Source organism: Sinocyclocheilus grahami, unplaced genomic scaffold (genome assembly GCF_001515645.1).
Source record: "Sinocyclocheilus grahami isolate Dianchi unplaced genomic scaffold, SAMN03320097.WGS_v1.1 scaffold204.1, whole genome shotgun sequence".
NCBI lineage: Eukaryota > Metazoa > Chordata > Actinopteri > Cypriniformes > Cyprinidae > Sinocyclocheilus > Sinocyclocheilus grahami.
In genome coordinates, this window is record NW_015505383.1 from 383,453 (window position 1) to 402,501 (window position 19,049).

Below are 19,049 nucleotides of genomic sequence, written 5' to 3' on the forward strand. Positions count from 1 at the left end.
TTAAAGGGATAGTTCACCCAAAAATGAAAATGTGATGTTTATCTGCTTACCTCCAGGGCATCCAAGATGTAGGTGACTTTGTTTCTTCAGTAGAAAACAAACGGAGATTTTAACACAAACCGTTGCCGTCTGTAAGTCATATAATGTAAGTGAATATGAATCACAGCTTTGAGAGTCATAAAACATACACAAACAAAACTAAATTAAACCCTGCGGCTCGTGACGATACATTGATGTGCAAAGACACGAAATGATTGGTCTGTACAAGAAACTGAACAGTATTTATTTCATTTTTTACCTCTGATTCACCGCAATGTCTGAACTGTCCTGAGCGCGTTTGCGTCTTCTTCTTCTTGCTTTACGGCGGATCGCAGACTTATAAGTGCATTACCGCCCACCATCTCTTCAAATGGACATGGGGGTAAGCAGATAAACATCACATTTTCATTTTAGGGTGAACTATCCCTTTGATACTACTGCTACCACTACTTTCAAATTAATATTTATTTATTAAAACAATAATTAAAAATAAGTATTAAAACTACTACTACTAATGAACATTAATTTATTATTAATAAAATAATAATATTATATTTTTTATTATAATTTGTATAATTATTATTGTAGTTATTGTTATCAACATTTTATTATTATTATTATTATTAATACTGTTGTATTGCTAATTTAAAATTAATATTTATGTACTTATTAATAAAACAACAATTAAAACATGAATAATTATTTCTTTTTATCAATACTACTACTATCGATAATGTTGTACATGAATTTATTTTCTTTTTATTAATACTACTACTATCGATAATGTTGTACATGAATTTATTAATAAACAAGTATTAATATTTACTATTATTATCATCATCATTACTACTACTTTCACTACCTTCAAGTTAATATTTATTTATTAATAATACTTTTACTACTACAATAATATTTTTACTACTACTAAGAAAAATAATAATTCTAAATACTCCAACAATTTTTATTAGTTCATCCTCATTTGCGTCACCTGTTTTTCTACCAAGTGAATGGTATCTTCAGAGACACTCTCTTTGGACTTCTTCACTCGAGTGACGGCGTTGGTCCATACTCTCCTCAGCGAGTCCTTGGTCTTGTTACTGAACTGCTTCGCCAGTTTCACCAGATTCTCCCTCTGTTCTCGCGTCACTCTGGAAGTCAAAAATACAGTTAAACTAACTCACTACATGACTCATTTTAGATCATAATAATCACTGAAACGTCTTCAGATCAGATGTGCTGATTTATATTTTTAGACCAAATGACATTTAGAATAGCGACATTAAGAAGAAATCTGATAGTCCAGACTGTTATTTACACTTTGATTTTATGACAGTTTTGACAGACAATCCGTTTATGATACGACCGCAAACCAGAAACCGCTAAAAGCTCGCTCTTTGAAAATAAAACAAAAAAGTTTGACAAACAAAACTCTTGTTCTCGCCCAAATTCTGCTGTAGGTGTAGAAGTTTCCCCATCTTATAATTGGCATTTTGCTGCCAGCCATTTGCAAACAGTCCAAGAGTAGTGTCTGTTTACTGCAAACAATGTTCATAATTACTGATTCGGAGCCAATCAAGCCTCCCGCTCTCTTTAAAAATGCAAATGCATGCGAGGAGGCTGCGCTGATTACGGGCGAGACGTTCGGCCCCTCCGTATGCACTGCCAGACAAGCACCTGCTGCTGGAGCTGGAGCGCGGCCTCGTAATCAAACAGTTTTGTGGTTTGTAGAATGAAGGCCGTGCAGCGAGACTCTTTGGCTTGGCAGGGAAGAGGAGTGGCGCTCAGAGATTCAAGACCGCTGCGTTTGCTTCTTTGTATCACATATAAAAGAGAGTGTATGGAGCACAGAAGGGAACATGAAAAATTACAAGGCAAAGCCATCTTAATCACTAACAGAACAGGCGAGTTTTCCCAGAACAGTTTTGAATATATGTATCAGATGAAAAAGAACAGGACATGATTGGATTGAGATAAAAAGAAACATTAAGAAAAGCGTGCAAGCACTGCTAGAGTGTTCTAGATGGTTGCTGGGGTGCTGCTTTGCATGTGAAGGAGTGTTCTGGATGGTTGCTAGGGAGTTGCTATGTGGCTGAGAGATTGTTCTGAACAGTTGCTAAGGTGCTACTATGTGTTTGCTAGGGTGTTCTGGTTGGTTGCTATAGTGCTGCTCTGGATGGTTGCGAGGGGGTTGCTATGCGGTCAGTAGAGTGTTTTGCTAGGGAGATGCTATGGGTACAGTGGCCCAGTAGTGCACAACACAAATGAAAATCAAAAAAGCAAATACAAGTTGTTAACAACGCGGAATCAAGCCACAGCATAATGGAAACAAGTCACAAAACAACCGAAATGTTCCCGCTCCCTTTCTTTGCCACTATAGAGGATGCGTTAAAGCTAAGGACTTTATACCAGAGGTAATAGTCTGACGAAATCCAAATTTTGGACATTTTACTGTAATACTGTAAAAACAATAAAAAAATAAAATAAAAAAAACATTAGCCAAGTAATTTATATAGCTATGCAAATTTAAAGTGTCATTTAAAAAGCCTGATGATGTAAAAGTGGTTTAAAATTATTAACGTTGTTAGACCATTAACTTTAGTACAAAGCCCAAATTTTCATAGTTTGCGTATATATAATGTATTGCCCCATTGAAACCTCAAGGGTTCACAAAAATATATTGGATATCAAAATTAGGATTTTGTTAGATCATTAGGCCCTGCATTAAATCCCTCTGCTCATTCAACTCAAACAGAGCTTAAAAGGACAAAGCAACACATTTATTAAAGAGGAGCTCCACGCCTCAATAAGTAACAAATTAAAATATATATAGGCCCAATTTGTGTGCACGCTGTTGTTGCTTGTTTCCATTGTATTATGGCTTGTTTCCGTTGTGTTGCGCCAATTTCACTGTGTTGTTGCTTGTTTCCATTGTATTGCGGCTTTTTTTCCGTTGTGTTGCGGCTTGTTTCCGTTGTGTTGCACCAATTTCACTGTGTTGTTGCTTGATTACGTTGTATTGCGGCTTGTTTCTTAAAAATGTTAAAAGTTTAATTAAATAATTAAATTCGAATTTTTAACTTGCAACCATGCATTTATTTAAGTTGTGGTAACAGGTCCCCTGAGTGTATTTGGTTGTTAGGGTGCTGATATATAGATGGAGTATTTGGATGGTTTCTAGGGAGTTGCTATATAGTGGATAGAGTGCTTTGAGTGGTTGCTATATGGTTCGTAGATTGTTCTGGAAGGTTCCCAATATGAGGTTACTAGTGTGTTTTGAGGAGCTGCTAGAGTGCTGCTATGCAGTTGTAAGGGTCTTCTTACAAAACCAAAATGCCCAATAGTGATGGAGATGTTTACCTTAACAAGCTAAAAACACATTAAAGAGATGTTAGCATTGCACAGACAAACAGGATGACAGCGAGACAGAAAGACAGGAACTGGCGTGAAAGCAAACAAAACTTGTAGAAAGTGCTGTCAATAGGAAGGGTGAGAGTGGTCATGGGGATTCAGGCCCTGGGCGGTAAAACACTCACTTGGGAACAGGCACCCTGATAATGGTGCCCTCCACCTCCGGGTTGAGTCCAATGCTGCTGTCTTGTAAGGCATGGGTGACGGCTGCCGTGGCCTGAGGACACATCGCACAAATACAAACACACACACACACACACACACACACACAAACACATCAGAGCTAATGACAGCCAGCTGGATTTGCGGTACCTGCTACAAAACCTTCACACACCCTTTGCATCTCTCCAGCCCTCATATCTCACTAGACCACCCCCTTCCAGATCAGTGAAGTACCCGACCCCGGGCCCTTTGATCCAGAAGGAGCTGGGCAGCATCTCCCCATAACGGAGCTCCAGAGAGCGAGGTAGAGGGGTTGAGTGTGTGGTGTAGGAAGTGCCGCAGGGTGCTGTCAGCGAGAGATCCCTTGGGACGGAGCTGAGAGGTTGCAGTGCAGGGCGATGACCCACTGTGACCCTGTGTTTGGGGATTTCTGCCGGTTCACCTCATGACCTATTACAACTCCTGTGGCCAGACTAGCCTGAGATTACACTCTTTGTGTGCAGGCAGTCTAGTGTGTATACATCATGGGGGCCAGTTTCACGGATATGGATTTAGGCTGTTTGGACTGGAATACTGGTGTCCCACTTGCTGCATTCTGCACAGTATATACTCTATATGCCTTTTTACTATTTTAAAACTGCATTTGAAGTAGTATGCAAAAACAAACGTTTAGCACAATAGTGTGCTATAAAGTTCTCCCATTACCACCTTGCATGTTTAATTTAGTATGAAATATTTCGTTTTGGATACATACTGTACACAAGTTTCAGGAGTGACAACTGCTTTTAAATACAGGAGTGAATCCCCTAAATTATAATTTTGTGTTTGTACGGAACATATGCAGGTGCAGGTGCATTTTTCAGTCCTATCTGAAATGAAGCAATTTTATATCGCAGTAATAAAAAAAAATAATAATAAAAACAGTTAACCAGAAAAGCTAACCTTTTTCGTGACCTAACATGCAGAAATGGGGGAAAAAAAAAGTATACACACATGTACTGTACACACACACTCCTCTTATGTTAAAGGCATTTCTTGTGAGGTCTGACTCACTTACAGGCATTGTGTGCGTGCGATTTCTTTCTGATTGTCATCATCATTACTTCTTGGTGGTTCATAATTTTATGGTAAAACCAGTATTGTTCTGGTTAGTAAGTGGAAAAAAAGTCCTGTAACCCTCTGTACTTGTGATTAAAAAGCGAAGAGGGTTCAAAGTCGGCTCGAGAAACTGTGGGCTAAAAAAAAAAAAACTCACTTTCTTAATGATTCTGGATACCACACAGGCACATGGAGAGCGAAAGCTAATGACTGCTGTCTGCACCACAACACACAACAGCCACTGGGGTTTATCAACAAGGCTGCACTTTCTCCGGCCCTTTAATGAATGACTGGAAAACAACAGCCTCTTCTCAAAGAGTGTGTAATGGATTAAAACAATCATGAAGCTGTTCGCTTTCGGCCCGGGCCAGTCATCTCGGTGTTGTTTTTTGCAGGCCTGTTAGGTAATGGCCAGTTTTTCCTGACACTCTAAACGGCTGCATATGGCATTATGGTCATCTGAGCATGAAAACTGACCCTTTAAAACTGTCTTTTTTTAGTATTATGTTAATATAGAGGTGATGAATAGAAAGGCAAATCCATTTGCAAATGGTTAATTGTTAAATCAATAACATAACATGTCACCCGACCCGCTGCTAACACAAAGAAAAATTTCATTTGGTCATATTTCTGTATTCATTACATAGGTTTTTCAGTCTGGTTCTCATGAGAGCACCAGATTTAATTTGGTGCTCACACTGCAAATTGTGACCCATTAAATATTGATAAAATAATAAACAAAATAAAGTGTGATAATACTATTATATTTAAAAAAATAAAGTTCTGCCGGATTTAGCGAGTGAAGCGTCAGTGAATGAGATGTCAGAGTTTTGTGTTTTGCTCTAAAACTTGCAGTGCATAACCTAAATTTTTCCTTTCAGTTCGAATGGAAATCTTATACATTACAGTTAGTCGATCTAAAATGGTGATTGTGCATTGACAGCTGTCAACCATGTTGGTGCGCAAATGAATGGTCTGAACTTATTTCCACAGCGCATTTTTTATTTTGGTCACCACTTATGTGCATCGGCTGCATCCCTGAATATAACGCAATATAATATAAAATATAATAATTGGAGTGTTATTAATCGACTGATATGTTGTAATGGACTATTTTTCTTAACAGAAGCTTCAGGCCAAAGCTTTAAGCCAGAGCTACAAGCAACCATGTATCACCTTCAGGGTGATGCAAAACCCCTGTGCTTTGGTTTTGATCATCCTATCAAGGTTTATTTGCAATAATGACAGGCTTATAAACAAAATAAAGTGTGATAATACTATTATATTTAAAAAAATAAAGTTCTGCCGGATTTAGCGAGTGAAGCGTCAGCGAATGAGATGTCAGAGTTTTGTGTTTTGCTCTAAAACTTGCAGTGCATAACCTAAATTTTTCCTTTCAGTTCGAATGGAAATCTTATACATTACAGTTAGTCGATCTAAAATGGTGATTGTGCATTGACAGCTGTCAACCATGTTGGTGCGCAAATGAATGATCTGAACTTATTTCCACAGCGCATTTTTTATTTTGGTCACCACTTATGTGCATCGGCTGCATCCCTGAATATAACGCAATATAATATAAAATATAATAATTGGAGTGTTATTAATCGACTGATATGTTGTAATGGACTATTTTTCTTAACAGAAGCTTCAGGCCAAAGCTTTAAGCCAGAGCTACAAGCAACCATGTATCACCTTCAGGGTGATGCAAAACCCCTGTGCTTTGGTTTTGATCATCCTATCAAGGTTTATTTGCAATAATGACAGGCTGACTGAACATCATCCCTTACATACATGCAATCTTTGGCTTGAAGTCTCCCAGGATGGATGACGAAGGTAGATTGGTGGGTTTTAGAGCCACCAGGAAACCAGAGTCTTTGGTATTGAGTGGACATAGGCCAAGAAGAGAGAACATTAATCTCATTAGGGTTATCTGAACATCAGGCAGAAAGAACTCATATATATCAAATGGAGAGAGTGTGGTGACGGAAGGAGGAGGAGACAAAAAACAGAAAGACACCGACTCATAATTGTGTAGAGAGGCAGAAAGACACAGAAAAGAGAGAGAGATATCACACATTAACTCAGGTCTAAGTTCCAGAGGGCACTTTGCGGTCATTTCCTGGCCTGACAGCTAACCACAGAGTCTTGGCCTACATTTCAATCGTTCTCCAAGAACAAAGGGCTTCCCCCAGCAATCAATCAATTTCTCTGAAACCAGGCTGGAATGAGTCCATCACACTCATGTTTCAGTAGGAAAGAGTGTGTTTTTGGGGTGTGTGTGCTCAACTTTGCATGCAGCAGTATGAACTGAGAAGTTCTGCTAGGAAGCCATCTATAGTTTGGTTCCGTACCTCTGGGAAGCCAGTCATGTTGACCACAAGTAGCTGAGGAGACTTCATGGATATCTGGCCCAGCTGGTTGAGTGGAAATTTGCCATCCTTTGTGGTAACTATAATGTGGTCCAGCGCACCTGAGAACACAATCTTTCATTAACCAGTGTGTTTCTCCCCAATTTTACGAGTTATTCAACCATTTGCCACTTAAGATTGAAAAAAAAAAAACCATAGCAATAAACTTGCAATACACTAGTTAAAACATCATAGAGTTTCATAACACCTCCTTCTTACAAAAAATTTGGTCACACTTTAGTTTGGCAACAAATGGGCTCTTCCACTCCAGTCCTGGAGAGCCAACGTTCTGCTGAGATTAGCTTTAATCCTAACCAAACACACCAGAACAAGCTAATAAAATGTGTGCAGATTGCTTGCAAATTACATATAAGTGGGCCACATTGGGATTAATGTCCGCAGGACACTGGCCCTCCAGGAATGGCGTTTAAGAGCCCTGATGTAGATGACATGGCACACCAAGGTTGAAGTAAATGACACCAAACGGCATTGGATTTTGTGTCTTGTAATTGAATGTGATGCACAAGGTATATACAATTGTTGAGTATTTACGAAAATGTGATCCTTTATGAGAGAAGCTTTTTAATGAATAATATTTCATTAATTCATTAATTTTAGAACATTTATTTCTGTGATTTCTTATATCTCTGATTCAATAGTTTGTTCACTTTGTTACATCATAGAGTTTCATAACACCTCCTTCTTACAAAAAATTTGGTCACACTTTAGTTTGGCAACAAATTCTCACTATTAATTAACTATTAACTACGACTTTTCCCACAAACTCCTAATTTACTGCTTATTAACAGGCAGTAAGGTAGTTGTTAAGTTTAGGTATGGGATAGGATTAAGGGATCTAAAATATGGTCATTTAATATTAATATGTGCTTTATAAGTACTAAAAAACAGCCAGTTTGCTAGTAATATGCATGCTAGTTAATGCTGAGAATTGGTCCCCAAACTAAAGCATTACCAAAACTTTTTGTCCTCGCTGAAAGAGAAAAGCATCAAAAGTCATAATTAATCAGAGTGTATATGATAAGTTTGATATACAGCTATTTGCCATGGGATACTGGTCCAATGAAGTTTCACTGTGGAGAAGCTATCCAGTGAGTTGCGGAAAAAAGAAAGAAAGAAACTGACAAGATGTTCAATGCTGCTGACAGTTCCATCTAGTAAGGCCAACAAACTTGATTGAGGGGCGTTCCTGAAACTCAAAGAGTAAAGCACGGCACTAGCAACAGCAAAGTCATGGGTTCCATTCTCAGGAAATGCATGAACTGAAAAAGAATGTTTCTGAACTCAAGAATGTTGCAACTGTTTTTGCCCATACAATGAAAGTCATTGGGGCCCAAAACAACACTGTATGGACCATTGTATGTACAAAAAAAAAAGAGAGACATTTAAAAAATTGTCAGGTTTGGAATGACGCAAGACTGAATTTATTTTTGGGTGATCTATCTCTTCAAGAAAAACAATGCAATAACTACCTTCACTGTCTGACAACTAGACATTTGCCTGCATTCTGTATCCTTTCCCAACCAGTCTCAAAAAATGAAAGGTTGTAAAAGAAGAGGCACCTTTCGATGTCTGTTGTGACGACATGTCTCGCTCTCCTTGAGGGATGAAAGAACCCATTCCTTTCTCTCCAGACAGAAAACCAGAACATTTCGCCAGCATGTCTCCTTCCCTCATCTGCCTTACCTCACACAGAAATGTTTCCGTCTCCCGCCCTTTGTCCCCAGTCTTACCTTACTTTATCCCACACTTCTAAAAGTCTAGAGAACAGCTGAGACGCACTGCGCTGCACTTTGATCTTTCACAAGAGAACCTGCATGTGCCTTTGACCAAAGAAAACACTTGAGAACTTCAAATTATTAATATATGCACCATTTTGTCAGTCAGCTTGTGAACAGTTACATCTAAGAAGATCATACTTTGCTAGCCTTGAAAACCAGCTTCTGTCCAATATCTAATGGGTTGAACGGTGCATATGGGACTTCGCCCAAACCTCCATCTCATCATGAGCAAAGGTATGGAGAGATTTCGCCCTGGATCCCACCTCGGATTGGGTGTGTGCTACCTGGAAGCCTTCACATCTGTGAACACTTCCATGAAACATATTGCCGTTTCCTCCACTAAAAACCCTTTAAGTTTCACAGGGAAGCTATTAGCCAAATGGGCTCTTCCTGGTCATGGTACCACCTGTTGCCCTTTCCATTTCAAGAACCTAAAGATTAGTCAACATTCAGAAGCAACACTGGCTCGATGTTACATTTACTTGCTTGCAGAAGAACCATCATACAGCACGATGGCTGTTTGAGCCTTTTGTTGGAAACACCAAACCGATGAGGTGTTTGAAAAAATACAAATGTCTCTGTGAAGTGATGTCCTCTGACGGCAGATTTATCTGGAACAAGAGAAGGTATATTTGCAGAGATCCAAGTGTAAGTGGTCTATCCTATAGATGACAGACCGACAGGCAGTAAACCTCATGTAGTGTGCCCAGACACCGGGTCACCACATTAATCCTGCACTGCGCAACCTCGTTCCCTCTGCCAAGGTGATTCTCCTGTCCGTCATAATAAACTTGCTGCTTAATTACATCCAGATGATTCCATCATTTGCTTAAAATATCATTCCATTTTGCCATCTCACTGACCTTCCATATTCACTCCATGGAACCAAGTCCAAGCTGGATCAAGGAGTAGGGAAGGAAGAACTGGCAAAGGTCAAGAGGTGAAAGAAAAGAACATGGACTCCACTACTCCAAATACCAAATGCCTAACTGTTGGGTCTTTAGGGATTGGGCTGGAGTGGTCGGGGTCGACCTGGATGTACTTCAGGAAGTAGGATCGCAAACAGGGTGACCCCACCTTGTGGAACAATGGTCATGGCCAGAACATGTGCAAAGGTGGATCGTTGTGCATTGATCCTCATGGGAGGATGAGGCAACACAGTACTCCTCTAGCCTTGTGTAACCTCAGTGGCATTGATAAAGTAGATCAGGGCTCTTCCACTCCAGTCCTGGAGAGCCAACGTTCTGCTGAGATTAGCTTTAATCCTAACCAAACACACCAGAACAAGCTAATAAAATGTGTGCAGATTGCTTGCAAATTACATATAAGTGGGCCACATTGGGATTAATGTCCGCAGGACACTGGCCCTCCAGGAATGGCGTTTAAGAGCCCTGATGTAGATGACATGGCACACCAAGGTTGAAGTAAATGACACCAAACGGCATTGGATTTTGTGTCTTGTAATTGAATGTGATGCACAAGGTATATACAATTGTTGAGTATTTACGAAAATGTGATCCTTTATGAGAGAAGCTTTTTAATGAATAATATTTCATTAATTCATTAATTTTAGAACATTTATTTCTGTGATTTCTTATATCTCTGATTCAATAGTTTGTTCACTTTGTTACTCAAAAATCAAGGAAGGCTTCATGAAAATGTGGTATTTAACATAGTAAAACATTTAATTAAAACATAATTAAAATAAATATCATTCCTTTGTTAATTTAATGAAAACTGCTTTGATTACTTAAAGGGGTCATATGATGCGATTTCCATTTTTCCTTTCTCTTTGGAGTGTTACAAGGTCTTGGTGCATAAAGAAGATCTGTAAAGTTGCAAAGACTAAAGTTTCAAATCCAAAGAGATATTCGTTATCAAATTTAAGGGTCAACCACGCCTACCTAAAATGGCTCATTCTAACACGCCCCCACATATCTACGTCACTATGTGGGAAGATTTGCATAACGCCGCCCAAATGTTCACGCAAAGAAAGAAGGCGCAACTTTGATTCTCGCTGTAGTATTGTTGCTGCCGCCGCCACCATGTTATGGAGACGGTGTGTGTTTCGTTGTGAAAGCGAAACTACTTTGTTTGGCCGTTCAAAAGAGGACATGACTAGAAATCAGTGGTTAAGTTGTATTTACAACACTGTTCCGGAACAGTTCAACCCAAATATTCAGATGTGTGCAGCGCATTTTATGGAGGATGAGGACTGTTTCCTGAGAGAGTAGCCTACAATGCCGGTGTCTGTTTAAGTGGGGCAAATCCAACTTTGCAAGGACAGTCTGGCGCTTCTGACTCACAGCCTGTAAGTACGTTTTCATATTTAAAGAATGTGCCACTGACGATTCAAACGCGAGTTTTGAGCAGTGTAGAGTAGCGCTTGTTGTTTGTCATTTCTCCGATCACAAATGCAGACATGGTTTTATGTTTACGCAGCACGATACGCAACGCAGGCCGATGAGCTTTTTAAAAATCGACGCGTTTCAGAAAGGCGGGGCATAGAGGAAAAACAATAATGTACAGTATGTGGAAAATAATGTGTTTTTTTAACCTTAAACCGCATAAACACATTGCATTACACCAAATAATGTTCTTTTTAGCAACGTAATATGACCCCTTTAACCAATTAATTATTTCATTCAATAAGTAGTTTTTACATAATTTTTTTCTTGCAATAAACATTTTAAATCTGATGAAAATACATAAATATAAAAATATATTAGATATCATCAAATGGCTAAAAAGCTCTTAAATTTAGGATAAGATTTGTTCCAGTTTTGGAACTGAATTCAAAAACATGCTGTAACTGTACAATTTCAAAAAAAATTTTTTGTATAAATTATCTATAAACATGTCACCATACATTATCATAAATCAAACATGAGGTATTTAAAGGGGTCATATAATGTTGCTAATTGGCCAGCTATCCAGTGCATTGTGATTGGCCGAATTCCTCAAGCGTGTGACAGAAATGTTATGCCCCTACCATACTGTGATGCCGTGTCCCGGCCGGAGCGACGAGACAAAACCAATAACACCCATTACAAACGAGGCATTTGTTGCATCCAGTGGGGACATAATTATGGATTATAATGACTTATACTGTCTTTTTACGCGCTGCGTTGCATCGCACTTCGTAAACATAAAACCTTGTCTGCATTTGTGATCGGAGAAACGACAAACAACAAGCGCTACTCTACACTGCTCAAAACTTGCTTTTGAATCGTCAGTGGCAAATCCTTTAAATGAAAACGTACTTACAGGCTGTGAGTCAGAACAGCCGGCATTGTTGTCTACTCTCCCAGGATCAGGAAACAGTCCTCCATAAAATGCGCTGCACACATCTTAATATTTGGGTTGAATGTTGAACTGTTCTGGAACAGTGTTGTAAATACAACTTTACTGATTTCTAGTCGTGTCCTTCCAAAAGAGGCGGCGGCTTGAGTGAGCGGAGGCTGGTGGGCCTGCGGCAACCACATGTGACGACCCCGTGCTGGACTCTGCTTCGTCCACGGTGAAAGCCGATACAGCGATCCACAGTGTGAAGTTGATGTATTTCCTCAGCGACCAGCACGGATCAGCTCTAAGCATGACGAAGCGGATATCGTCCTCTTTTGGAAGGCCAAACAAAGTAGTTTTACTTTCACAACGAAACACACGGCAACAACAATACTACAGCGAGAATCAAAGTTACGCCGTCTTTCTTTGCGTGAACATTTGGGCGGCATTATGCAAATCTTCCCACATAGTGATGTAGACATGTCGGGGCGTGTTAGAACGAGTCGTTTTAGGTAGGCGTGGTTGACTCTTAACTTTTATAAAGAATATCTCTTTGGATTTGAGACTTTAGTCTTTGCAACTTTACAGATCTTCTTTATGCACCAAGAACTTATAACACTCCAAAGAGAAAGGAAAAATTTTAATTGCATCATATGACCCCTTTAATGTATTTATAACAAATTATAATTATAATAATAATAATAATAATAGTAAATAAATTGATTCAACTTTGAAATGAAGGTCTGAATAAAATAAAATGGCCATTTGTGGTGCTGTAGCCAAAATAAATTCATAATACTGTTTTGACAGTATTGAAATTTAAAACTAAGAGAAATCTGTCGAGAAACAAATGTATTCTACATATCAGTGACAAAATAGGCATAATTAGTCAAAATGAATTATATAATTCCTCTGTTGTGTGACGGTGTAGAATTATCAGTTGCAATTCAGTCAGTTCCACTTTGTCATTCTAATTCAACTTCTGTGAGGTCTTGCCAATTCCAGTTCAATGCTTTTAAGAGCTCTCCAAAAATAACTGAACACTGCTAATACATCCATTATAATATAATGAAATATTTATGAGTTAAATGTTGCTTGCAAAAGAATGTATTACATCAGGATATTCACATATTTTTGAATGACTTTCCAAGCAGCCGCCAGATGGTGTAGTAATAAAATCTACCTGTGGGGGCTAGTCAAATTTGGACCCAAGCGTGACACTCACAGCATCAGGTTAAAAGCACAGGACTGCCTGTGTGTCAGTGTCTCGCAAGGCCCTGACCTGGTGATGTGCGAATGCTGAGGTTGCGGCTGAAATCTTCTTTCAGAGTAGTCAGGACAGCAGCCATGTCTTCCTTCACCTCCTCCAGGCTGATAATATCCTCCACCAATGCAGCATTGATGTTCACTTTAGCTGTCTGCCCTTTTGCCTTTGCTAACATATATATATATAAAAAAAAAAAAACAACAAAGAAAGAAAGAAACATTAATGTCTTCATCACTGATGGCTTCAAAAGAAGAGCTGGAGATTGAAATGAAAGACTGTGACCAGCATGCTGGCTGATTGTATTAGCAATTACAAATGAAAGCAGGATTTGGAGGTCAGACGGGGAAAGAGGGAATTTCTCCTCCCTTCATATGGGCTCTAAGCCCACTTGAGTGAACCTAAACAAGCACTGCTATGGAACATTATATCCACTCCTACCCCTATGCAGGACGTTCTTTCTTGTGGCTCTGTGAGGCATAAGTAGCGGCTGTGCTTCACTCACCTTTACTCTTCTTTGTGGCATAATGCCGGACATAATTCGGCAGAACCGTGGGACAGCTTGCGTGGGGCAGAGAGGGGACTCTTGAACTAGTCACTAGCGCGGTCCTCACAACGGTGGGCAGAAATCTGCTCAATACTGGTCGCAGGAGGTTGAGATGACTCAATGCCATGTCTGTGGTCACAATACTAAAGAAAATGGAGGTAAACTTATTTAACGCAAGGATGATAAACACGTAGAGCAACTCTACATCAAACATATATTTTGATATACTCCATAAAAACATGAAGAAATAAAAATAAAAAATAAAAATAAAAAAAATAAACAAAGAACATTAGACACTGGCTAACATTCAATATTTCCACCAGGGGGCGTCTCTAAAATCTAAAAAAAAGACCCATACAGGGACAAAAAAGCAAACCATAATTTCATAAATACAGTCAAGATGAACTCAAAAGCATAGCTATACTTTCTGAAATAGTGCCATTGTCATTTTAGCACAAATACAAGTGGATCAATGACTTGATATACTCCATAAAAACATGAAGATCTGTAAAAATAAAAAAAATAAACAAAGAACATTAGACACTGGCTAACATTCAATATTTCCACCAGGGGGCGTCTCTAAAATCTAAAAAAAAGACCCATACAGGGACAAAAAAGCAAACCATAATTTCATAAATACAGTCAAGATGAACTCAAAAGCATAGCTATACTTTCTGAAATAGTGCCATTGTCATTTTAGCACAAATACAAGTGGATCAATGACAAATAAGAGTGTTCAAGATTAAGAAAAGGAACAATTTACTTTAAACTGCATGTGCAAAGTTCATAGAAATTAACTTACTGCATACATATTGGTTTTATATAAAAACATTTATATAATTTTTAAAGAGGTTAAATGTAATGAATCAGAAAAAGTCATGTTAAAATGTACTTGTGATCAAGAAAAAATTTAAATTTAACTTTGAAATTTGAGTAACACCTTTTTGAATACTCATTTTTATTTAATTATTAATTTTAGTATCTTATGTTTTCTGCATGTTGGTCGTACCACATCACTTCGATTTGGTGAAGGAATGTTTTTTAAATCTTTAAAACAAATTAACTGCTTCACTGCTTAATAAAAAAAACAATACCAAATTACTTAAAAAAACTTTTAAAATATGTTTTGGACCTCAAAAAGTTTTTAAATTATGGCAATTATTTATATCCCATTTTATTTAAAATATAAAACATAATTTTAATTAGGAAAACTAAAAATAAATGGATAATACAAAGGCTTTCAAGTCACTGTATTTATGAATTGTTTTTAATATTTTAATTAAATTAAATTTTGTGTTTTTTTAATTGTGTTAATTAATTGTTATTATAAAATATTCATTTTTTCACTGTATGTATGAATTGTTTTTAATATTGTAATTCAATTTAATTTTGTGTTTTTTAATTGTTAATTGCCATTTTAAAATATAATTTTTTTAAATTATTAAAATATTTAAATTAAATTAATAAAAAAATGTAAAATATTATATATAATATATGTAACAATCCATCTCAATTTATTTTTTATTTTTTTACATTTTCAGATAAAATGTGTATGCAAACTGTTGCCACCACAATGGCATTTTAGCAATTTAGTATGCTTTTATTATGTTGCTAGCATGTTCTGGGTGGTTTCTTCCTGGCTCAAGTCAAAAGAGTCCACCCCTGAGTTTCTATGATATTCTAGTCCCTTGATATGGCTTTAACCTTTCTTCAATGTAGGTTTATACATTTTTCCAACTTGTTTATAGTCCGCCAGGTGAAAATTGTTAGTCTGATGGCTTAGAAAAGTAATAGCACAAGTCCCCTGCAGCCAAAAGATTTGACGTATCATTCATGTCCGTAGCACAAACAGTGCTGAGTTTAATACTCCGGGTTAGGGCAGTGCTCCTCAATCCTGGTCCTGGAGGTCCCCCAACACTGCACATTTGGGATGTCTCCTTAATCGAACACATCTGATTCAACTCATCAGCTCATTAGTGGAGACTCGGAGTCCTGCAATGTGTGTGTCACTGCCGCTTCATTTAGTAGCATAAATCTTCAAACGGTGGTTGTTTATCAGCGTGGACTGTAACAACAGCGCTTTCTGCAGGTGCTCTGGAACAAGCTCGCTCACGGGTTGCTTGCACCTCTGTCATTGCTTCTTTGTTTTGTCTAGCACGAGGTATCCTGCTAGTCAAAATACAGCCTGGCTTTTGCTTCTCCAAAGGATAGCTACTGAAACAAGTTTGGTCGTGTGTTTTTACAGTTGCTGTGATAAAGATAACTTCATGGCACGGGTCTACAGCTTTTCCCCAAACGCACGCACAAGCTGCGATTTTTATCGGCTCTTGATGATGCATGTTCAATGGGAGCCGCAGCTGTTAGACGCAGATCAAAAAATGAAAAGCGTGACTCTTCTTGTCGTCCTTAGGAGATGGGAGTTGTCCGACACGGGTGTTTTGGTCCACGGGGTGTGGATGGAGAAGAGGTGATGGCAGTTTTTAGAGAGACCGTCAAGCAGAAAAACTGTTGCACAGGTGGTCTGTGGGTTACGGTGCGCCGCCGTTTGATTTATACCGGTAGGGATGAGAGCGGTTGGCGTACCCTGGGTTGGGTGAACTGTAAAAGTTCTTACTGTAAAAACTGAGACAGTGTTGCATATCAGTTTGGTTGCGGTAATGTAAACCAGTGGTTGTATTTCATGATGTATAAGCAACTGACATTGTGCAGTAACTGTATTTCAAAGCTTTTTAATTAAAGGCATAGCTTGGCCAAAAATAAATATCATCATGTCATTATTTATTCACCTTCATTTCGTCTGTTGAAAACATAGATGTTTAGCAGAATGTTCACGCTGCTCTTTTACAATGTAAGAAGTGAATGGTAATCAAGGGTTGGAATTGTTCAATCAAAATTGAAAGTTTACTGAATGTTTACTCATCCTCAGGCCGTCAAATATGTAGATGAGTTTGTTTCTTCATCAGAACAGATTTGGAGAAATGTAGCATTACGTCACTTGCTCACCACTGGATCCTCTGCAGTGAATGGGTGCCGTCAGAATGAGAGTCCAGACAGCTGATAAAACATCACAATAATCCACACCGCTCCAGTCGCAGAGAATCACAGAATGATTTTTGGGTGAGCTACTCCTTTAGCAGCCCTTGGTCACCATTCACTTGAATTGTATGGAAAAGAGCAGCGTGAACATTCTGTGTTCAACCGGCAAAATGAAGATGAATACATGAGGGTGAATAAATAATGACATGATATTGATTTTTAGGTGAGCTATGCTTTTAATTAACAAGCCTTGAAATACGGTTGCTGCAAAAAAAAAAACTCAATTTTTTAATTAATTAATTCATTTTTATTTTGAAATGTAAACCAGTGGTTGTATTTCATGATGTATAAGCAACTGACATTGTGCAGTAACTGTATTTCAAAGCTTTTTAATTAAAGGCATAGCTTGGCCAAAAATAAATATCATCATGTCATTATTTATTCACCTTCATTTCGTCTGTTGAAAACATAGATGTTTAGCAGAATGTTCACGCTGCTCTTTTACAATGTAAGAAGTGAATGGTAATCAAGGGTTGGAATTGTTCAATCAAAATTGAAAGTTTACTGAATGTTTACTCATCCTCAGGCCGTCAAATATGTAGATGAGTTTGTTTCTTCATCAGAACAGATTTGGAGAAATGTAGCATTACGTCACTTGCTCACCACTGGATCCTCTGCAGTGAATGGGTGCCGTCAGAATGAGAGTCCAGACAGCTGATAAAACATCACAATAATCCACACCGCTCCAGTCGCAGAGAATCACAGAATGATTTTTGGGTGAGCTACTCCTTTAGCAGCCCTTGGTCACCATTCACTTGAATTGTATGGAAAAGAGCAGCGTGAACATTCTGTGTTCAACCGGCAAAATGAAGATGAATACATGAGGGTGAATAAATAATGACATGATATTGATTTTTAGGTGAGCTATGCTTTTAATTAACAAGCCTTGAAATACGGTTGCTGCAAAAAAAAAAACTCAATTTTTTAATTAATTAATTCATTTTTATTTTGATATATAGTATGGTATTTATGTCCCAAAAGATCAAAATGAATCTTAATTCAGAAAAAAAAAATATTATACAAAATGTTTATTTAAGTAATTGTTATTAAATATTACATTTAAAATGATAAATAAATAAAAAAAATTATAAAACTAGGGTAAATAAATAATGAGATGATGTGAGCTATGCCTTTAATTAAAAAACAAACAAACAAACATTAAAATAGAGAGTTGAGAGTTGCTGCAAAAATAATAATGATGTCCAATTATTTATAAAATATAATCATTATAAAACTGGTTGAACGGTGTTCATTTGACAAATGTTCTATTCTCCGTGCATTCAGTTTATTTTCCAGTTTAAATTAAATGAATTAAATGAGTTTTCCACACAGTAATGAGAAGCAAGCGGTTTTAAGCTTTGATCCATCATTTATGAGAGGAAAGAGATAAAAGGGGACAGTTAAAGAACAGAAGCCGGAGTTAGTAAAAAAGGGAAACAATCATCTTCAACTTCATAAACCTATAACAACATTTTAACCAATGATTTATGGATATTATGTTCTGAAACTAAAACAGCAACAGTGCTTTCCTTTGCAGTTTGCCTTCCATTTATTTATGCCCTGTGGTATTAATAACAATGTTTCCCAGCATTACCCAAGGAATACTTTACAAGGAATACTTTACAAGGAATACTTTACAAGGAATACTTTACAAGGAATACTTTACAAGGAATACGATTTTTCCATGTTTTTTCCTGCACAGACAAGCTGCTAGGCTACTTTATGAACAGTACAGAAATCAAACCACATTGTTACAAATAAATTAAAGCCTCCAATGTAACAAACAATGCAAGGGTAATTCCCACATACTCACTTTCCTCGTGTAGAAAAGCACTAGCAGTCTAGTGTCCCTCTCTGACGTCACGCGCAGCCTGCGCAGCTCAAGGGCACACGTCATCGCATTTTAGTGCTGTGCGTCATCAGAACAGGTTGTTAACGTC

The 19,049-nt window shown here is 37.8% G+C and overlaps 1 protein-coding gene across 2 annotated transcripts in view; it reads right to left on the minus strand.

Annotated features, from left to right (window-relative positions):
* LOC107595542 (ribosome-recycling factor, mitochondrial-like) overlaps positions 1 to 18,999 on the minus strand; it is a 20,923-nt gene extending 1,924 nt beyond the window's left edge. The window contains exons 1-6 of one of the 2 annotated variants that reach the window (XM_016285969.1): positions 18,923 to 18,999; positions 13,972 to 14,156; positions 13,485 to 13,637; positions 7,062 to 7,180; positions 3,573 to 3,664; positions 1,028 to 1,187 (exon numbers count right to left, since the gene is read on the minus strand). In XM_016285969.1, coding sequence (XP_016141455.1) covers positions 1,028 to 1,187; positions 3,573 to 3,664; positions 7,062 to 7,180; positions 13,485 to 13,637; positions 13,972 to 14,140 — 693 coding nt within the window. In that variant the 5' untranslated portion in view covers positions 14,141 to 14,156; positions 18,923 to 18,999. The remainder of the gene's footprint in view (positions 1 to 1,027; positions 1,188 to 3,572; positions 3,665 to 7,061; positions 7,181 to 13,484; positions 13,638 to 13,971; positions 14,157 to 18,922) is intronic. The other variant, XM_016285970.1, reaches the window with a different exon arrangement.
* Positions 19,000 to 19,049: the final 50 nt, after the last annotated feature.